General features: G+C 36.8%; 1 protein-coding gene across 4 annotated transcripts in view; it reads left to right on the top strand.

The window, feature by feature from the left end:
• DMD (dystrophin) overlaps positions 1–23,425 on the top strand; it is a 1,194,940-nt gene that overhangs the window by 879,599 nt on the left and 291,916 nt on the right. For all 4 annotated transcript variants that reach the window (XM_086469458.1, XM_086469399.1, XM_086469594.1 and 1 more), the window contains one exon: positions 199–316. In XM_086469458.1, the coding sequence (XP_086325584.1) occupies positions 199–316 (118 nt within the window). The remainder of the gene's footprint in view (positions 1–198; positions 317–23,425) is intronic.

The following is a 23,425-nucleotide window of genomic DNA, read 5'->3' as shown; positions in this document are numbered from 1 at the left end:
GTTATACTATTGGTATTTTTATGTTAAGACTAACAACTATATTTGGGAGGTCTAGACCCGATTCTTCATGTTATTTGAAACAGCAAACAAACCTTCTGCTTTAAATCAAGCTGGCACCAAAAAAAAAGTCCCTATACATGGTCTTCATCTCTACATGCTTTTTTTCTTTGTTTTATTTTTGTATTTGTGTGCAACTAGGCAATACTACAGGATCTGGAGCAAAGACGTCCCCAACTGGATGAACTAATAACTGCAGCACAAAATCTAAAAAACAAGACGAGCAATCAAGAGGCCAGAACAATAATTACTGACCGCAGTAAGTGGCGACTCTGCTATCATATGATATTTCAGCCAATATGGAAAATGTTGTAATACCTGATAAGCATAGCGTTTTTCAGACACTTTATGCCTTTGTCATGAGAAAGAGAGTTCCATCAGGAGATAGTTCTCACACAAATTTTCCAAATTGCACATAGAAGAAATGTTAGTGAAAGTCACTGATGCTACATGTCAAAATTTTCACCTTAATTTCATACTGCTTGTCTTCATAGCGGAAGCACATTGTAGAAAATACAGAATGTGATCACTATAGATAAAGAAATACAGTTATTCTTAAACAAGGGGGAAATGGAAAGAATTCACAGAGTATAGCTGTAGGCTTGTAAAAAGCTTTCAGTTCCATCCCCTGTAGTACAGCCACAGCCTCTTCTTTCATCTCCCCTCGGTTGACACACAAGTCTGATGATGCTCTGCATTGGTCTGTATTAGTTCTTCAGTTCTGGTTTCCCTTTCCAGAATTAACCAACTAGCTGTGTCTAAGGTGGAAAAATTAGTAGACTAAGCTTTAGCAGAAGTCTATAGAAGGCAGTGCTTTCACCCTTGGATGCTTGCGTATCCTTACCCCTTCACTACAGGATGAAACACACTCTCAAGGTCATGCTATAAAAGCAACCCTCTGTGGTGGACTGTTACATATCTTCAGTTATTATTTTGAGTACTCGGGACTAAAAAATACAAAAAATGGATTTCTTATGGTCCTGGAGGTCCCCTGTGGAGCTTAGAGAAGATCCAGGCCAAATGCTTTGCATGTGGAGACAGCCAATTTGCTTTAGGTGGATGCAAAGTGTTCTGTACATCTTGGCTTGGAGACCAGGGATTGCTCCCTGAAACCGATGACTGTGAAGGCGTATACATAGGCTAAACTTCTCTATCCCCATAATTAAAAATAAAAAATTATATATATATATAGGTATATGCGTATGCACATTACCGCTTTCTTTTTATTCCATCAGGTAAATACTTTTCATAATATGTCAAAATCGCATTGCATGTTTGGACTGCGTTGTTGTTAGTAGTACATACCAATACTAATTAGACTATGTCCTATGTGAAATAACATTGTTTAACTCCTAGTCTCTTCCTGGCCTTGAAACATACTAGAGAGAGAGAAAAGCTGCATTTGTTGTATTTGAAGTTTGAGAAAAATATGGGTAGCGCTAATATATTATATGAGAACCTGCTCCTGTTTGACGTACAAATTAATTTTAGAATCACATACTCCACTGAATTCAGATGAAGTGTGTACATATACCTTAACTTTGAAGTGCTTATTCAAAGCCAATACATGTAGTACTCCCCTCGGTATTTTCTAGTATGTTTTAATTTTTGAGACATGTCTTCTGAAGATAGGAATTGTAGACTTTACGTTAAAAGCAAGCGTAGTTCCTATATGCCCTCATGTGAATTGTATGCATGACTAAATTTTGTTCTGTTGGAAAACTGCACTTCAGTTTAAGTGAAATTACCTTCTAAGACTAAATGCTTCTTTCTCATACAGCAAAAAAAGGAAAGCAAGCTATCAGACTGCAAATTATGAATAAGTATCTGGTAACCCAACTATATTATGGCTTGCGTCTGTGGCTAGCAGTGTGGCAATATATTTTACATGATGATTTCTTAGTTTAAATCTATAAGAATTCCCAAAACAGTTAGTTGTTTTTGAACTTAAAATATACGAGATTGATTTTTGCTGGATTTAACAACTAATTTTCTATGCTGAAACAGTCAATATCCTTGAATGCAAAAATGCAACTTACGATGCAGTAGATACAGGTCATGTCCCTTCATATTCTTTCAGGTACATCTTGCTGTGGTATAGCATCTTCTAACATCATCCTGTTGTTGCTAATGAAATCGTTTTTAAGTAAACAAAATAGTTATTGTCAGAAATATACAGGGTCTGCGTTTCTGCAGTGGGGGAGATAAATTATGATGAGGGACATTTTTGATCCAGTCTTCTGAGGCAGCAAACTAGATTCATGGAGGTTTGTCATGCTTAGTTAGTTTATATTTGCATGGTTGTAGGTAGTATTAAACACTATTCATGAGGTATTTATTACTTTTGAATTTTAAGGAGATCATGACATTTCCAGGGGGACAAAATAAAGTTAGGACTTTACAATATGACACATAAGGTTTTCCAAAATATGCCAAATGTGATGTAGTGTCACCTAAAGTTCTTCTTTAAAAGAACTATAGTAATTTTTATATTTTTAATTGCATGATTTTTCCCTACACCCCCTGTGTGTCATGTGAAGAAAAGGGAGATTGCATTGTTTGGATTTAATTAGGCCTGCTAAATAGCTGTATAGACAGGATCCACTTGTTCTTGCTGCAGATACGTTGGGGGTAGTTCACCCCTCCCACCCCTTCACAGCACTATGCTGTCCTGAGCAGAGGAAGACTCTCTTTATCCCCAGCATGGCTGGGGTGCTCTGTGTGCTCTCTAACACAGCTGTGGCCTGCTGTGCCATACAGTGCTCCCACCTTGGGCAGTTGTTTTGCCTTGCAGTCCAGCGCATACTGAGCCCAGCCTACTGCAGTCCCCAAGTCCACCCCCGGGAATCTTGCTTGCAGCCAGAGCTGAGTCCTGGACCAGAGAACCTGCTCCACTTGCTAAGTCCTGCGTGTTCCCCACACCCCTGGAGAGCGTCCTCTCCGCTATACTTGGACCCTGCTGCACTACCCTACTACCACACCCACAGACTTTTCCATTTCCTGTGTTTTTTCCCCCTCTTCATGAACACAAATAGGTTACCATGGTTATGTCTTAGCGGTTGTGAGTACTCATTCAAATCTATCCAGTTTCATGACCTGAGCATCAGCACTGCGCCGTTTGTGCAGCTGCGTACCTCTCCTGTGCAGCCTTCTGTAATGTCAACACTGTCAGGTGCTAAATGCATTGGATCCCATCGTGAAGGAAAGGGAGTGCAGGGCTGTGCTGCGCTGGTCTCTCACGTAGTAGCTGATAGGCTTGACTATACCTAGTGCACTACCTCTTCCCAGGCTGAAGCGTGGGATCTTGCACTTTGAGAAGTAAAAAAATGGGGTAATTTGTATGAATATGTTGTTCATTGCCTTTTGCTATCAAGGTGCTAGTAAAAAAACTCGACACAATCATCTGGCCAGTATCACTGAACAGATATATTATAAATACTAAATGAGGCTTGTAGCTGCTCTACAAGACAGCTGCATTCTTGGTCACAGGTTGGGTCAGTGTACCATCAAATGGAATTAAGACCCTGAAGGTTCTGGCTTCTGTGCTAGCTGATAGTGGTAATTCTTAAGCCATTCTGCTTGCAGAAATATGTATGTTATGCTCATTAAATTCTATGTTCGAATTATGTTTAGAAGCCATTATTGCCTTTGAAAGTATTTATGAAAACAAACAAGATAAATATTTTATACAAAATCAAGCAAATCAAAAGACATTTATTAAAGAATGTCTATGAAGGACTGCAAAAATCAATGATCATGAGATTATTTTTCAACAGTATTATCGCAGTATTGTGTAGGTTTAGTCTTTCTTTGGGAAATAAAAGCAGATATTAAAGATAAGCTCATACAATTGAATTATTTCCTTTGAACCTTTTTTCCCCACCCTTACTTCATTATCTGTATGAAATTGCAGGAGCTATACTACATAAAAAGAACTTGGCTTGATAAAGTAAAGCTTGTGTTATGTTTACACAAGTTTATACTCAAATCTCTGTTTATTCTACGTAAATCATAGTTTGTTTACAAGTTATACATTAAAGAATACATAAGAATAATAATTATATTTAGTCTTGAGGAAAAGTTGTGGGAAAAAGCAAGATACTTCTCTGCTCTTTTAATGCCCTCGATAAAGCATTCTATTCTAACCAAACCATATGCTGTGCAGTAGTGTTTTTCCCTGCATAATGCATCACAGCTCCAAAACACTTTGTTTTACTGTTCGTGAAAATGTTGTTTCTTTAAATTGAATGAGTTTATAAGCAACTTTGAATATAATAAAGTAATTAAACTTTGAAAATTCCTTTTCTTTTCCATCGGTTCCTATGTATAGAATACATAAAGCCAGTAACAAGTCAATACAGAAATATACTGAAAGATAATAAAAACAACTGTACAGTCTTAGAATCAGAAATACCAAAGTAGTTACAAAGGCTATGTTATTTCCAGGATCTATCAAGATCTGTAAGAAACTTTAAATAGCAGGTCTTCCTACTGCTGTGTTCACACACATGCAAACGGTAACGGTGAATAACCTTTCTGCGGTTTTACTTTGCTGGTAATTTACATCCCAATTTTGTAATGTGGTTTCTGGCTGTGTAAGTGATAGAGGAGGTATGAAAATGAATATTTATAGAATTCTATGAAGAAATAATCCCTTGCTGAGCAAAGAATCTCCCTTTCAAGGTTTTAAGAAGCCAAAGTAACATACATCTTCAGCAATTGTGTGAAATGTAGTGAACTCTCAAAATATCACTCAAGAGGTTAATTAATTTCTATTACATTAAATATATAAATAATAGCAATGAATACAAGCATTTCAATGCAGACTATTTTTATCAATAATTACACATTGGGACCAAACTATTCCTTTTGAAAATTTATTTGGCAGTTTTAAAACCAAGTCCACAAATGTATGAATAATTTATAGGGGATGTCTTCAGAGGAGTTATTGTTGTTTTGTGGGATTTGTTTGTTTGTTTGTTTAATAAAATAAAAGCTATATGTTAGAACTGGTTGTCAGGAGAGCTGAGCTTGAACTAATCTGAAAAGCGTCTGAGTGTCTGTGCCACTCCATAAAAATGTCTTTATTGAATAGTTTGCTGTACTTGGCGGTTTTATGGCAAAATCATCAACATGTCATCACTTTCACAACAAAATGTATGGAAACTCCACAGTGAATTACAGCTGTACTCTTGTTCTCGACATCTTAATAAAATAGCCGTCTCCATTGTACTGCCATCCATGTGGTTTTCTCTTAGAGCTATTGAATACAAATAAAGAGTTTACCGCTTGAAAAGACAGATTCATACAATCTGGAATTTGTCATCTAGTAGTAAAACTCCTAGTTACCAAGTCTGTAAAAGAAAAGTCTAAGAGAAAACTGTACTTGTATACAGTTTGCCCAGTTATCTTACTGATATTTTTAAGCTGAATTAGTATTCTATTCTCTGGATTCCATGTATTTCAAATTCTTCTCAAGAACTTGAATAATAGCTGTCCTATGTCATAAAGATGCAGTTTTTTAATTGTCCTGATGTACTTCTTTACAGCTGAAACTTTGTTTTTCCTATGAGAATTCTATGCCATGGAATTGAAGCAAGGGAGAAGCCATTTGTTGTTAAAGAAACGTCAGTACCAAAACAAAACTATAGCTCTGAAAGGGATAACATGTTACTGAGAAGAGTACCTTGTTTGAAACCAGTTTCTTGGCACAGATTTGCTGCTACAGAATTTGTAAGAAAGTTATGGGACATTTTAAGAAGGAGTAAGAAGTTATTTTGGAACACTGGGGAGAGTTGCCCTTTAGGAAAGGGAAATAACATGCCCCAGAAATGTCTGAATGATCGGGGAATTACAGTTATATATCACTTCTCAGACTATATATACTAGAAGCATATGGCTCAGTGGACAAAGGGCAAGATCTAAACTGCCTACTTCAGATGTCATAGTGCTCCCAAAAAGGCTGCGAGACTAGAAGGTGACCTTCCTCCATTCCTGGTTATATTTTTCAGAAAAAGTGGCACAGATATTTTGGTAGCCCCAGAGCTGTTATGTGTATTGGGTGGTATAAATGCTGGTGGCTTGCTCAGAGCTCACTTACTTTCTCAATCCTGTGAAGATGGCTAGATAATTACCAACCTTTGTGCTGTGTGATAATTCAGGTGGAAGGTACCTGTCTAGTTCTTGGCCAGGTACTTCTAAATAGATAAGAACCTTCTTCTAAGTTTTATGTTTCTAGAAATTGGTCTGTGTTGGAGAACAGGCAGCCTGTCTTGGATAGAGGCACTTAATTTTGCCCAAATCAGAAGTCTTAGTAAAAGTTTGTCATCTATCCTCCAAAAGAGCTAGGAGAGCAGAATAATTGACCAAACCTCTTATCAGGAAAATGTGACCATGAAGTGAGTTCTTTGCTAATTGTGAGCTTGTGTATAGCAAAGATGAAGTCCAGCGAGCAGTGTAAGGCTGTGCTGCAGGGAGAGGCTTTTGAGAAAGGGCGATATGGAAATAATGTTCTTTAAAAAGCCTTTAAATAATTTTGACTAGGCCCAGAAATATTAAAAAACAAACAAACAAAGAAAAAAAACACACAACAAACAAAAAGCATGGTTTGTTAGGGGGATGCATCACAGTAACAGGTTTCGCATTATTGTGTGATGCAGCCATGGGTACATGAAGTTAACTGGTTGAAAGATCTGGGATATGCCATCACCTTACAGAAGGAGAATGTACTTCCCACTTTAGCCTAGGGAAGGATTTGGTATGGCATTTTGGGAGAGCTGGTGTTTGACTGTCTTTTTCTAACCTCTCTTGGTCATCATTTAGGGACTGAGTTAATCAATAGAGGTGGTCAGTCAGAATACAGACAAAAAAAAATTATAGTATCGAGAAAATTCAAGCCTGTTTAATAGTTTGCAATTTACCCTGCTGTTCTTAAAATGTTTGAAGACTACCATGAGGTGACTTTAGTGAAAGGGCCAAAGCATATAAACCCCTAAACTTCAACCTATCCAGTCACCAATTAGATGAATGTAAGTGTTGCCCAGAACCATAAGCAGACATGAAATGGCAGAGAGGCTTGTTTACAGGCTGTCAGCAGGTAATTCGTTTCCCCAGGTACTACTGTCTGCTCCCCTACTATGGAAAGTCCTATTAACAGTGTTGTTAGGGGCATCTTTTCCTTCTTTTATGCTTAAGGAGAGTCATAGTTTAACAAACTGGTTTTATGTAACTGCCTGCCTTTGTTCCTAAAGTATTTGTGAAAATCTTTAACACTCATAGAAATCTTCAATTTGAAGGAGAATTATTTTATTAGTTGAACGAGACCAGAGTCTCAGTAGTTTCAGAAAGAAGGAAATTTACTTGCAAAAGTGTTATGAGCAAAATGTAAAGGGGAGGAAAGGAACTGCCACACAGGATGAGATTGCAAGTCCTATTCATTTACTCTCTTGTCTCTAAAACTCTTAGTACCATGCCCTTCTGAAGAATATTTAAGAATTCAGTAGTATGCAAATGTGAAGTAGATTGAGAGTACTTGTCAGGATACAAAGTCTTTCTTTTGTATGTTAAACAATTAGGGAAGTGTTAACACAATTTTTTGAAACATTTGACTGACTAAAACTGCCAAGAATTTGCAGTTCTTCAGGAATGCAAGCACCGAGTTATTTTAGTTTTCAACATATTTAAGAGTATCTAATGCAAGACTTCCTCTTTATGGTGTTACAGCAAAAAATCTGGTTTTAATTATATTGGATTTAAAAATTCGATTCAATCTCATTTTACAAATCTTAATTAACATTTATATAAAATTTGAAAATTATAAATGCTGAAGAGATTTAACTTTATCTTGTCAGTGGTAGAAGAATGTTACATTGACTTGTGTAGTGGCCAGATAATCAGAAAGGAATTGTTTTTCTCTTTGAGCAATACCAGAAAGATTCAGTCAATTTTCTATGTTAAAAGTAGTGTTAATAATTTGCTATTAAAAATATTTATACCACTTATACCATATTTGTGGCCCATCTCCATTGCAAGTAAATATCCAAAATGATCAAGCTCCAAAGGTGAAAGAAGAGGAAACAACTGCCTATTATTTATAACTGTATTAGCATTCTGCACTTTAAGAATTATTTTTCAAAGTTAAAGAGACTTTCTGTAAGCAATTTAAATTCCCTATCTACTGATGAGATTTCATCACTGTGTTTGTATAAGATCCATTTGGGCAATCAATAAAGTTACTGTCTAATCTTAAAATCTGTGTGTAGCTGCTCAAGATCATGGAAAATTATATATTTTTTTTTTTTTTTAGATAAGAGTTTTCTATTTCTTGCTAAATGCTAGGACTACTTCTGTTTGAAATCTGAAAGTCTCAAAAATATTGCATCATATGTTTTGGATGCATTCCCTTTTTTCTTTAAGCAAGTCATAAAGCTCTGTTTTTAACAAAAGCATCCCGTTTACCAAAAAAATGCTCATTATCTTCTTAGTTTTCACTCTCTTTATGTAGAGTTTTAATATTTTTAGTTAATAACTTTAATTAATAATTATATTTTAATAGAACTATTAGATGTTGAAGTTCAGTCAGTTTATACAAGTGTCAAAATACTACTTGGTTTTTTTTAATATTAAATTGCCTGGATCTTAGCTATCTTTCTTGTTTGTTGGGATTTACTTTATTGCAGGAGTTCTCTTTGTGAATGTTGACATTGCAACACTGACATTCTTTATTACTGGACTTGATATGACATATCTGAATATATCCTTTGACAGAATAGATGTCAGGAATTGATTAGACAATAATTTGGATTTTGCGTTTGCTTTTAGATTTGGGCAAGATGACAGAATTTGATGAGTGGCTAGCACTTCTGGGAATCATGAGTTTTCATAAGTGTGTTATCTGGTAGAAAACCCCTGAAGTATGGAGGTTGCCAGGAACCGTGTGGTTGCACATCTGCTGCCATCTGTATCAAAACCATTTGAGCGATTTTTCACTGTTACACATACTTGTTGCATTTTCATGTTTGTACTTCTATGTATTTTATGGGTGATTTTAATAATCTAGAAAAACACTGAAAACCTAACCTTTCAAATTTACAACTATGAAAAACATTTTAAAAATGCAACGCAGCATTATGAAAAGGCACCTGAGCCACCTCCGAGACTAAAAGCTGGCCGGGCCCGTTGGCTGAGGGGTTTTGCTTGGGATGGCAGGACATGCCACAAGTGCCTCCCTCCAAGCGTGTGCCTCCAGCCCGCTTCCCCACACTATCCCCTTCCATTTTCTTTCCCCAAACGCACCTCTTCGTGCTTCTCCTTCCTTCTCTCCTTTTGTGTGCCCTCACCAGCCTGCCACTGGGCCTGCTGCCGCCCTGTCTGCAGCACATTTTGGCTGAGGCACCGCTGGCTCCTCGCTTTGGTGAGAGCTCTGGCAGGCGCCAGCTGCCCCCACAGCTCTCAGGGCCAGCTGGGACCAGCTGCGACTGGCACCGGGCAGCTCATGGCCTCCTCCCGCCCAGGCACCCTGCAGGCCCCGGCCGGCCCCACCGCCCCACGGAGGCAGCAGGTCAGATGGCTGCCGGGCTCCCAGGCTGCCTGTGGCACAAGCAGAGCTCAGGGCTCTTTCCAGAAGATCACAAGGACTCCTAGAAGTGTATTTTCATCTACCTTCCTGTACTCCCTCCATTTCCTCTTCTCCTCTCTCTGTCCCCCCCGTGGAAAATGCTGTGTTATGTGTAACTCATTTCTGTGTTGCTTCTTCCCTTGTTTGCACCATGTCATTGCACTTGGCTTCCGCTCTGGCTGGGGCCTCTTGCTTACCTTCTCTTTCTAGGACTTGTGAAAATTGCTGTCGTAGCTCAGACCACGGCTTTGTACGGGAAGGGTCCCATTACTTTTCTGGTTGTAATGTGTGAGAACTGGGGAAAAAAAAAAAAAAAAAAGCCGAATAATAGTATTTAATTTTAGATGTTAACTTCTTCTTTAGACTTCATCTTCACAGAATCACAGAATATTAGGGGTTGGAAGGGACTAGAAAGATCTTTAGTCCAACCCCCCTGCCAGAGCAGGACCACCTAGAGCAGATCACACAGGAATGCATCCAGGTGGGTTTTGAATGTTTCCAGAGGAGACACACAGCTTCTAGGAGGAGACACACAACTATACCAAACCTCTCTGGGCAGCCTGTTCCAGCTTCTCAGATACCATTTGAGATATCTCTGAATTGTTAAGTTTAAGAAGCCTTCACCTGTTTGCAGCTGTTTGCTGTCTGCTTTCTGCTCGGAAACACTGCCCACATTTCGAGCACCACGCGCTGTAAACATCTCAGAGAGGACCAAGAGGGATGCTGCCATTAGCAATGATAACCCTGATAGCTCCCCATACAGGGTGACTTTTAACAGTGAGAAGTCACAGATTGCTTTGAAAGTGATGGAAATGCTTTGCCCTTGGAGATGAAGTCAGGGAATGAGTAATTATGTTTTGCTGTAGCTGGAACTTGACCTATCACCCAAATGCTAATATAAACACTTGGACTAGGTATTAATTTCGTTGCCTCTGTAATTTTAATCATTGAAAGAAGAGGCAAGGTAAGGGTAACAAAAAATTCCAGGATATCAAGAGAAACCCTTATACACATGATGGAAAGTAGAGAGAGAAAAGACAGACTCATCCTACTGGTAAGGCGGACTACTACAACAAAGCACTCACGATTTTTTTATTCCTTCCTTGCAAATATATGATTCCATCCAGGGAATACTTGCCATTCTTAATTTTACTTCCTAGTGGAAGCTCCCTGCCAAACAATGAGCGCTGATTTAGTCCTTATGCCTAAGGTCAGTTGTGTGGTAGCATGTGGATTTTTTTTTTTTTTGCCTTTAAGGATCAATGAAGATACAGTAAAAGCAAACTTCTTGTATCATCAGAGGTGAGGATGACCTCGATTTAACTTCCAGATCTGCTGTAGTCTTTCTTTGTAATTCCAGAAAAGTCTTAATTTTGTATGTTCAGTTCTTTACCTAGATAAGGTAGGATAATATATCTTATCCCCCAGCTTTTATCTGCCACGTGTTCAGAAGACTAGGGGTTATGACCTGTTTTGTTTGAATATGACAAATCCAAGTCTTTACTGTTTTGGACATTGTTTCAAGGTAGGACTGTGTTAGGAATGGTAGCTTGCACAGAACGTTGTAAGTTTGACTAGAAGCAGACATGTGAATAGTAAAAATATCTATTTTATTTTGTTTTTACCCATGATGATACAAGCAGAAGAGCTATGCTAGCTGTGTTGCAATGAATTGGTCAAAATGAAAATAGATGGAAATAACAAAAAAAGAATTGTTCAGAAATGGTGTTTTCAAAATGTGATCAGATGACTCGTCCACTGATATTTCATCCAGAGTTTGATGGATAAGGTTTAATGTCCACAGTTATATTAAAAACCGTGTCAGAACAGTATATATTCATTTATGCCAGACCATAATTTTCTGTAGTAATTACAGAGGAAACAGGAAACAAAGGTCCTGCTCTGCAGAGATTACAAGCTAAATTTAGATGGCACATAATCAGTGATATCAGGCAAATGCAGATTTTGTTGTACATTGTGTCCCATTTCTTTTCCTAAAATGAGTGCAATACACAAAGAGCACATATTGGAACCTGCAGTGGTTCTCAGACAATTTGGTTAAGCACCTCGGAGTACGTTTGGCCTATGGATTTTACTTTGGCTATCCACAATATAAATTTATCATGGTTTTAGTTTTGCTTGAGTTGGGAATAAACCAATAACAAAAAGAGTGTTTTGCACAGCCCCAAAGCTCCTTTGCAAGTCCAACCTGAGTAAACACTGGCTTAGCCTGTGTGAGAGAGGTCCTAAGACTTTGGTGGGTAGTTGCACCAGCTGGTGGTTTCATTTTGTTATGTATACCAGATTGTCATTATAGTGACTTACGAAATAATGTATATAATTCAAATAATTTAATTTTATTACTGTTTTCAGGACCATAAGCACATGAAAATGGTGGATCTGAGGCTTTTCAGTCTGTTAAGTGCATAGCAATGCTCCTAGAATTGTGTCAGCCTTTATCATACCAAAAAGGGAGGAAAAGGGAAACAGCATAAAAGTTCTGGAGAAAAGCTGCTCATATTTCACCTTTCTTATCATCAGGCCTATTGTGTGGGAGGTGAGAGAATGACCCATCAGAGAGTGATCAGGATATCACTAGCTGAGTAACGGCAAAGGAGAGTAGCTGTTGAACAGACTGATATATGGTGAGAAAGTGGTGGCATCTGGGCTCGGTGGAACTTAGAACCTGAAACAGAATATTTAGAAAAGTTTCTGTGTCATTATATTTTAATTGGATGGGAACTTGTCTACAGTAGAGGAAATGCCTGTGCCATGGAAGTTTTTCTTGAAAATGTCAGGCTGTGTTTATGTCTGCCTTATCTTCTTAAGTGTAGAAATAAGTGCAGTATTCTAGATTAAGACATATAATAATTTTGCAGAATATACATTACTTTTCCAGTATTATTATTGTCTCTGAATTTTTGCACTTTTGACACTTGGCTTTCTTCACTACAGCATTGTATTAAGATGGCAACAGCAATGGTTTAATCTGTTGGTTGGATACCATTTCTTTGCTCCATTTTTATGTGTTTTCCTGCAAGCAGGATGTTGAGATCTGTAGTAAAATTAGAATAGAACAGAACAGAACAGCTCAGCTGGAAGGGGCCTACAGCAGCAGTCTAGTCCAACTGCCTGAACACTTCAGGGCTGACCAAAAGTTAAAGACTGTTGTTAAGGGCTTGAGGCACTTATTCACCACCTCTCTAGGAAACCTGTCCCAGTGTGTGACCATCCTCTCTGTAACAAAATGCTTCCTATTGTCAACTCTAAACCTATGTAGTGTGTTTGGTTCAAAATTTGCTGAGTTTCAACCGTATCAGAATAGGGATTTTGAAGTGTGTTGTTTTGTCTGAAGTTGATTAAGTTTAGTCCATTTAGTGTCTCACAAGTCTCATGAATCCTATGATCTGTGTTGAAGTACCAAAGAGAACATGAACAAAGAAGCACAGAACTCTGGTTAAAACAAAACAAAACACCCCAAACCAAATCCAACCCCTTCTCAAACCAAAAACATAGTAAAAGGCAGGTTGTCATGTCTTCCCTTTTCTCAAGATTGGTGTAGTTGGCACATTATACATTTTTTCTTTTATTAGTCAGCTAAAATATTGGACAAAGATGACAGATATGGTACTTTGTTTGGTTTTGTTTGTGGGTTTTTTTTGAACTTAATTTATGTATCCATTTAGCTATTAAGAAACAAATACATGTGTATGTCATACCAGGCTCCATAGCCTGGGACCCAGTTCGTGTGACCTTGAAAACTAGACCTGTAAATTAAAAATAGGAATGAAAATGTTACTTTTTTCTTACATGTCCCTATGCTTGCAGAGCAGTGCTCCTTAAATGGTTCAGGTACCAGCATTTTTGTGATAGGCCCTTCATTTTCTAACGAGTGATTAGTTAAAAAAAAGATGTGGACCATTATAGCAACACAGAGAACGCTCAAAATGTTTGAATGTCTTGGAAATTTCAGAAGAAACATTTCTTCTGCCATGTGTGTTACTTTCTTAGTTGACTCTGTTGGAGATTTACTTTGAAGCCTATCAGGTAATTTTAAGTGTGAAATTTAACTATTTCTTTGCTTTTATATGAACAAAATCCCAATGCTACTTGGCTACTTAAGTGGAAAGTACTCATTAAAAGAAAAAGAAAAAAAATCAAAACAACCTACTCACAAAAGAATCTCTGGGTCATTTTTCAGCCTATTTTTAAATTCTGGAGTATTGCATTATTGCATTTCAGATTTCAAGTGCTGGGAAACTAAGATTTTCTTTCTCTGCATTAAAAAAAAAAAAAAAAAAAAAGTATGGATTAACCAGTTCAGACTGAGAGCATCTTCTGGAGTATGTAGAAAATAGATGCAAATGTGCAAGGAAAGAGAGAATGGGGTGTAAGACATACGGAAATGTCAATCTGAAGTAGAAGCAAGAGCCCTGAGAAATTAACTCACCTTTGGAAATACTTAGTTCAATATTAATGTAATTTTTCTAAAAGACTGTAATTGTAAATCTAAAAAAAATAAGTTTTTGTCTTGGCCAGAAATACAGTCTTTAATTTACAGTCTTGTGAAATCTGATGGTTTTCTTGTCTCAGGAAGATTATTGTAAGTGAAGTAACTATTTTACCTAAATCACCAGTGCAATACATAATCTATGGTGTAAACGTTACTTTCTTTTGAGTCTGTAAATTTCTGTCTGTGCTGGCTGTGAGGGCTGGAGCACCTCTCCTATGAATAAAGGCTGAGACAGTTGGGGCTGTTCAGCCTGGAGAAGAGAAGGCTCTGAGCATTTCAATATAGAAAGGGGCTTATAAGAAACACAGACACTTTTTACCAAGGCCTGTAGTGACAGGACAAGGGGTAACGGTTTCAAACTAAAAGGAAGGAGATTTAGATTAGATGTAAGGAAGAAATTCTTTACTGTGAGGATGGAGAGACACTGGCACAGGCTGCCCAGAGAAGCTGTGGCTGCCCTCTCCCTGGCAGTGTTCAAGGCCAGCCTGGATGGGGCTTTGAGCAACCTGGTCTGGTGGGAGGTGTTGCTGCCCATGGCAGGGGGGCTGGAATGAGATGATATTTAAGGTCCCTTCCAACCCAAACCATTCTGTGATTCTATTACTATGAAATTGGTAATTCTTAAGATTCTGTGATTATGAAATTGATAATTTGTAAATAAAACAAATTTATAGATTTTTCTATTTCTGTTGTGAAATAACGAATTTATGAATCTAACTGTTCAGACACAAAAGGGCTGAAATTTATGCTTAAAGCTGAATATAGAAATATTTAAGAAAGAAACACTTTTACTTCTTTGCTTTGAGATCAATTCTTTCTCATTTGGAAGTTTGCTTTGGTTTCAAAGGCAAAAAAATAAAAGTCAAAGATGTTTTGATTTGGCACACTGTTTTTTTCTGATGCATGTGTGCCTTTTTTTGGTTCATCCACTGAGCTAAGCTCAGTATTGTTGCCAGCACCCCGCTTTCTGGTGACTGTTGCGTAGATGAGTGAATGGAGCTCCAGAACCATCACTCAGATGACCTCTGGTGAGAAGCGCATGCCATGGAGTACAGCAGTCAGATCACTGTGCAGATTGGGCATTGTCAGAAGAGGCACAGCAAAAGATTCACAGTAGTCTGTGCTCATAATTCCCAGTCATGGAATACCATAGAGAGCAACTGTAGCCCAGTGGATTATCCCAGGTTAAGACCAACAAATAGGAGCCACTGTGTTGCTTACTGACCATTGCACAGAGTATGCCAGTTTACCCTTTCTAATGCAGCTTAGTTAGTAAGTATAACAGTAGTAAGAGTTTGGCCCTTGAAAGTCAAAGCAAACAAAAACTCAGCTTTTAGATTACGTTATTCTGACAGCTCATATAATATTTAATGGCAAACAACAGAAGGAAGAGGTTTGCTTTTTGTCCATTCTAAAATGAATCAAAGCCAGCTGCAGTCTTTGAATTTTGAATTTTGGATTTATGACTTTTGAGTGGAGATTCTCCTGAGGAAATTATTTTGCTTCTTGAAGAAGAAAATAGAAATATAAACAGTATGCAAAATTTTGCCTCAGTAACTTGGAGCCTGATATTCACGCATTTGCAAAATTCCTAAGACCAATTTTTATTTTTTAGGTATCTTGGTACTCCAGGATTTCTCATGGTCTTGCCCACTCTTACAGTTAGAGCTGGATCTATTAAATCAAAACTGAAACAAATCAGTGTTCAGATTCACAAATGCAGATATATTTGAAAAGCAAATCTCAGCCTAAACTCAGTAGGAGTTAGGCTGATGACATTAAGAATATGTGATGTAAATATGAATATATAACGGCAACACAAAGTTATGTGGTACTAAGAATTCTGAAGTTCATTGCCTGTATGCTTCATTAGGTAGGTAATGAATTTCATACATTTCAGGACTTAAACTGCCAGATCTACCGTTATGTTTTTGCATCAGTAAGTACAGAAGTCTATGAAAGCATTAGTATATGAAAACTGATGTACTTTAATAATGCTAATAGCATTCTTGTTTATGTTCAGAGAAAGTAGAATATCATTTCACTAATTTAATGTCGTATTTTTAAATACAGGCACAGACAGGTCATATTTCTTCTGAAAAGAAAAAGGTTTTCTTAAATATTTTGTAGGTGGGTTGCTTATTACAAGTGCTATCATCCATGAACAGTAATCAGATTCGTAATTATAAATTATTTTCTCTCTAATAGCTTAAGTAACCAAAAATCCTAGAAAAAAATATTAATGGACATTTGGGCAAAGATAAATACTAAAATACCTAATCATTTCTAATTTACAATTACATTCCTAAGAAAAGACAGAAATGAATTATTTTTTCCTATTAAGTTATTTGAAAACTTTTCTATAAATTTAAAACTGAATCGATTTGATTACTTACAGATTCACTCATTAGTCATAATCCTGTTGCTTCATTTTGGGTTTCTTCTGTCAATCTAAATAGCATTTCTAAATCTAATGTAAGTCTTCATAATTATATGATGAATATTTAAGAAAGTAGCTAAATTCAATAATGCGGGAGCTATATTCTACACACAACAAAGGAAATTGAATAAAATGAACATTTTGAAAGGTGATTAAATCATGCCAGCAAGGGAGCTCTCTGTTTTTTCGGTTAGTACAATGTCACTAAAAAGTTATTTTTTTATATCATCCAAATATGGAAGTCTCTGCAGAAAAAAAAAAGAATTTAGTTAACTCCTGGTGGTTTGTCCGTATGCATCCTGCTCCTGGGGTCGGGGAAGAATCACTGCTGACTCTGCATCCTGCCTGATCAGGGGGAGTGATTGTGGTGGTCCATTTCTCCATAAATGTCCTGCTGTACTTCCTCAGAGTCTGACGGCAATCGAGAGGTATCAGAAGTTCATTCCCTAGTCTGTCTATCCATTTCCCTAGTCAGTACTTGTGTGTTATGTGCATATATGCACACATACTTTTTTTTTGTTTCTGTAGGTTTCTAGCAAAACTACACTTAGGTTTGTTGCCTATTTCATACTAAATCTTGAAGAATCTTACTTGTCTTTAGGGTAAGTCTTTAGTTCTCGCATCAAAATTTTACAGGTTGTGTAACATTTTAAAATGCAAGGCAAATGCTTTTCCACGGCATGCATACCATGATCTGTTCCCTTTTTCATTTAGTGAAAAAAAATGATCACGAAAACTTTGTTTGAGAGGTGATAAATGTTATATACATAAGTCCTTTTATAAAAACTTGAAAAACTAGTGAATGCTTTCTGAAGGACCTGTTTTCCAAATAATAAGCTCTTGCATGCCCTTCTCAGTGTTCGGTCATGGAAGCTGCTTTTTGCTTGTTATAAGAAACTGATTTCTTTAGATGTGCTACCAGCTTAGTCTGGTCTCTAACTCCCACTCCGTATAGCAAGGTATAAAGCATGCTTCACAGTGCTGAGGAATTATTCACTTGGCGCTTAGCGGAAACCACTTGACAGTTTTCAGTTCACTCTGTTTGATCTGACACTTCCAAAGGAACAGAGTGACCTTCATTAGTTTGATCATGTGGAAGTGATTTTTAGATAAAAGAAAAATAGGCTTACCCTAGTGAAACAAAACAAAATTATATCATAGACTTGCAATGGTTGGAAATAATTACCCCCTGAAAGTATCAAACTACCTAATAAGATTATGAGTGTGTGTGTTTTTTTTTTAAAAAAAAAAAAAAAAAAAAAAAAAAATCTGTTGAAATCTCTCTTATTGCCTACCTTTCTTAGCCTCTGAGAAGCCAAGGAAAGTAACATTCTTCCTCCCAAGGCTTTCATGCCTTGACAGGACTTTCAGGTATAATTTCATTGCTTTTTATCACCCTGGAAAGACAACTGAGGGCTCCAAGGACATCTCCTTCGTGGTTTCCCTTGTAATACACTTTATCTGTTCTTAGAAACTAGAATATTGCGTGATAGTATAGAGGATTACGGTTTCTTCCTTCTTCCCAGATATTATGCATTCACTTGTTTATATGCAGCTTAATTTGTGTACGTACTATCTGTTTTATCCAATTTTTTTGTAAGCCATAGGCTTTTTTTTGAGATCTATCGTTACACATTATGATACACATATAATAAGGAATACTCGTTCTATAAATACCTTAATAGATCAACGGTGCATAAAAGCCACATCAGACATCTTATTGGCACAAATGACAAACTTCCCAGTAAGCTAGATATCCTAAGTTGCCACCCCACCGTTAATATGGGGTTTATCGGCTAAATTCTCTCATTACATTACTGCCCACTTAAGGGATGCATAAAATGTCTTACATTATATACTATTAATGTTTTCCATATTTAGTTAAAGTGTTGCCATAACTTTCTAAGGTAATTGTTCAAGAAGTATGACTTTTATAAGCCTCTGAAAAAGTTTAAGAGAAATACTGTTTTATATGAAAGATAAAGAAGAAAATGTAAAGGGCAAATAAAGCATAAATTACTGAGGAGGCTGGCTCCAGCCGTTCTCTGCTGTGTACTCTGTCCTATCCAGCTCCACTCCATAATGATAGCCTACAGGCAGCAACTTAGTAGATGTTAAAACTGTTCCTGTAACTTCTTAAGTACTTCAGCATTTAAAAAAGAAATGTTTTAAACTTATCCTCATTTGACTCTGCATCTACTGTCAGAGTTTCTCACAGATTGGCCATTGTTCGTAAGAACAGAGCCGACATCATTTTGTCAAGGAATGCTTATGATAGCCTTTATTAAAGTGATTCCTCCTTGAAGAATAAAACTCAGGTCAGACACCTCTGGTTCTGGAAGGCAGCAGAAGAGAAGGTAGAGAACTTTCAGCAAGAAATAATTGAGAAATTGAGAACGTTAACTGAATCCTTTTCCTAGAAAAAAAAAATAGTTTAGGTTTATTGGCTTAGAACAATACAATAATGAAAAGCAAGGTAACCGCAAGATAAACCAGACAAAGCTTAAGTGTTGTTTTAACTGTGATTCCAATCCTGTGGTTTACAGAAAATTGAGCCAAAATTGGAAAGCATCAGAAAGCCTTGTATGTAGTGCATGGTTGTTGCGCCTCAGAATGGTCTTGTAGCCCTATGAAAAACATATTTTTCCTCATAATTTGTTTATTATTATTATGCAGGAAATTATACTGTTTAGTGGAAGAACAGGAAAAGTGTAAAAAACAAGCAGTAACCTAGTAACCTTCTGTTTAAATCATTATTTTCTAGTTTCTCCATCATGCCTCTCAGAAAATCTGCTCACTGTTCAGTAAGACACACTTAAAATTTTTAGGGTTGGGAAAACTAGTGTTCTGTACAGCCACAAAAGTTTAACTAAACTAAATTTTATATGGATAAGTGTATAGATTAGTTAGAAGCATATGAAGTGAGAGGAAATACATAACAATTATCTATCCAGAACATTCAAAGAAAAGTATATTATGGAGCTGAAACTCCAACAGAAATTAATCCAACCTGACGGACTATTAAAAGATGAAGCTTAAAATGTGTGCTTATCTTTGAAAACAACTTTGTAAAGCACTTAAACTCTAGGGACATGTAGGAATAATCTCTACGGAGATGTAGGAGTAATTTTCAGGATAGCATATGATTGAAAAAAAAACTTGTATTGACAACTTTGAAGCCGTGGGAATATGCTTCCAGGGCAACCAATGACAATGTTGGACTTGGGCTGTTTTCAACCTGCCCCTCCAAAAAATCTACAGTTTTTATGTTTTCAGCATTTTCTAATATTACAGTCTCTAGGTGCTCAGTTTAGCTCTGCATACTGCCGTCTCTTGTTGTCTTCTGCTGTGGTGCTAGCTGGTACATGCACTGTCACGTAAAACGTTGCGCCTGCAGTCCCATGACTGTGCAAACCACATTCAGACCAGAGCTGCGTCCAGTTCTGTAGCAAGATTTTGTGAACGCAGGACAAGGACCTCGCCCACCAATTTCTTAACCTGTTATACCTGACACCAACAACTGAAGTGGTTACAGTTGGCAGAGCATGTAAAACATTTTCTTCATGCTTTCATTCTGTTTACCAGTGATGGCCATTCTGTACAGCCATAGTCTTTAAATGCTGCTCGGTACCCTAAGAATGAAGATCTCAGTTACTCTTTTTCTTTCAATGCATTGGGTGTTTTGTATTGCTCCAAAGGAGAAGGGGTAAAGAAAACCTTTAAAATTCCAGAGATTATGGCAAAAATATGTAACTACTCATAAGTCATTTTTCAGAATTGGCTAGGTTTCAAGCTCAATGTGTCTTTTCATCATGATCATTGTTGCAAGATATAAGTAAATTGAAACACTCAAAGATGCGTATAAAACGATTTTCGTTTTTCAGCTAAGGAATATCAGTGCATCAGCAGCTTCTTTTGCTAACATGAGTTATAGCTGACCATAGTTCTGCTGTTATCCAGTGACAGTCTGCAGCAGGTCAGGTTGCGTTAGTCCCTCTAGTCTTCAATCTATGAACCTACAGTGAAAAAATTACTTTTATAGGAAAATGTCAATATATTGACAATAATCTTTTTGAAAAGTACTCTCCTACAGAGCAAAATGAGTGCAGTTTAGGTAATTTGTTGGACAAGAAAAGTGGAGGTTTTCTACCTCACAAATTCTGTTGCTATTCATTTACTTGTTCACTTTTTTTGGACTGTGTGCTGGATTCAGTGGACCTTCCAAACTGGCATGGAATGATTGCTTTTTTAATTTTTGCATAGGCTAAATGTATTTTATAGTAACATGAACATTATTTCTCCTGTGACTGGCAGCTTGTTCTCAGACTCTTTTTCTCTTGTTTCCATTGATATTATATTACAAACAGCAGCGAGTAAACTCACTCAGTGAAGAGAGTTATATTTGTCTTATCAATGACAGCAACTTTTAACACAGCAAAAGAGATTTATTTTCATTTGTTGTTTCACTATTATACTTTGAGTAGGTGAAAAACAGTAAAAAAAGTTTTGTTAATAAACAAAAATGCATCTTAAGACAGCAGTGTCCTTTACTGAGATTATTCTTTCCTCAATGTACTAAATCAATGATAACCAGATTGAAAAACAGTAATCTTGTGTCTGATTGCCTGAAATGCAGTTTTCTGCTTTGTTATTGCTTCTTTTAAGTTACTAAGTATGCGGTCAGTTCAGCAGAATTTCTTTTGTCCAGCTCAGTGATATAATCACTGTTGAACAACTAGTGAATAGCAGTGAAGAAAAAGGGAAATTGAATATCAACCTTGAAATTACATACTGGGAGAATCTCACCATACCCTAAATTATTCATTTGCGGGAGTTCAGTGTTGAACTGGGAGTGACTGGAGCAGTGCTGGGACATTTTCCAGTAAGGAAGCACAAAACTTGTGTAAGTGAAGTACAGTGAGGACTTCAGCCAGGAGCACTGTGACTGGGAAATGGACAGGGTTTGGGTTTCACTTCAGGAAATGACTTGTTGCATCTGTTTTGTCTTTCTGACAAACTCAGTTTAGATTTGTTAATTGTCAAATATTTTGGGGTTTTTATATTCAAATAAAACTAGTTAATGGCCATATGAATTGATAAATATTTTAAAAATATTTCTTTTCCTTAAGCCTGTGAAGAAAATGTTTTTCTCTTTTAACAGATTGCCTCTTTGCAGATTGGTTGGTAAAGATACTGTGCTGTTGCCAAATTTAGGGGAGGAAAAAAAAGGAAGATTGGATACAAAGGGGGAATGCCACACTAAAAAAGGCTTTGAAATGGAGAAGGCACAGGATTGAGCTGTAATGAGCAATATAAACTGAGGTGCTTCAGAAACTAGTGAACTATGGGGGAAAAAGGCTTTTGTCATCATTACTAATTATTTAAAATTCCCGTGCTTCAGTAATAATTAATAGTGCACATGGAGCCCCATTTGTTCTATCTATGTGTTTTCAATGTGTAGTCATCACAGTATGTAGGATCAATGATATATAAAAGATAAAGATCAAAGTCTTATCTCAGTGATATGTTTTATAATCCAGAGTGTAGTAAGGACAATTACATTACATTTTTTGCCATATTAAATGTTCTTCTTGGGTTTCAGGATATTTTGTAATCTTTGCAATAGCCTTTTGTCTGACTTTGTTTCATGTATTTTTTTAATTTATTGAATATTACTTATCAAAGGTTTTAAATTCAAGATAGGAAGTAGTGATCAAATTTTTTTCTTTAGTTCTCCAACACTTGGGCAAATCCTCTTCTGGAACAATTGCTTCACATGTCATTGATTCTTCTATTTTTCTGGTTTTGGACCTCTATTTCTTTTTGCTAGGGTTGCCTTCCTGGTTTCAGGTATGTGTGATTGGACTTCAGAAGAAACTAATTTTCCTTATGCTGAATCCTGTATGTTCATTGTAAACATAAGGATTTTATACTCCTGACAGCAGAAATAACTCTTCCAAGGCTATAGGCAGAGTGTCAGGCTGAAAGAACTCTACACTGAGATTCCTCATTGGCATTTTATAAAACACTCTTAAATATGTTCATATTTATTCCTGTTCATATCCAGGCAGAGAAAGCCTTTTATATGTTCCAGTGCCCTTGCACAAATGCCCCATGATGTTCATTTTAAAAACTGTCTCCTATTGTCCAAGAACATTATTTAATAGCAATTCTCTGTCACTTCTTATCTGCAGTCAGTAAGTCATTAGCTGCAGGTGAGGGGTTTGTGGGTTGCTGGGATCTGTTCTAACACAAAATACACTCAAATTGGATTTTCTGAACTTTTGTTTGGCATAAATCTGTAAGTGGTGTTGACCTTTCCTTCTGTGGGAAACATCCCGCTAAAGAGTATCCACAGGAACAAAATACATCCGTAAGAGACACTGATTCACACTGTGGTTTTCAGTACATTTTGGAAGTGAATTCTTGTATTTTAAACTTCAGAGGCTTGAGATTTTTTGTTGTTCAAAAGTCAATCAATAGTCCACATTCAAATGGGAGCATGATTTAGAAGATGTAAACTTACAGTAATGAAGGGATTTTTGTGTTACCTTAAACTAAATAATGTCATAATTATAAAGACCTCTAATAAATTATCTCTACATATTTTGTCTTGTGTAGTACCACACTGTTTGGTATATTCTAGCTCAGAAAGGCCAGATTAATTATGTAGATGTCATGGTGTGTTTATCTCCAGCTGAAGTACTTTGTTAAGTGAATTTTGTCATTCACTGGTTCAAGAAAACAACATTTTAGTTTTGGAGGGTTTAGATTACCTAGTAACTTCCTCAACTCTTCA

This window comes from Leptosomus discolor, chromosome 1 (assembly GCF_034619465.1).
Source record: "Leptosomus discolor isolate bLepDis1 chromosome 1, bLepDis1.hap2, whole genome shotgun sequence".
Lineage (NCBI taxonomy): Eukaryota > Metazoa > Chordata > Aves > Leptosomiformes > Leptosomidae > Leptosomus > Leptosomus discolor.
This window is presented reverse-complemented; position numbering and strand designations above follow the sequence as displayed.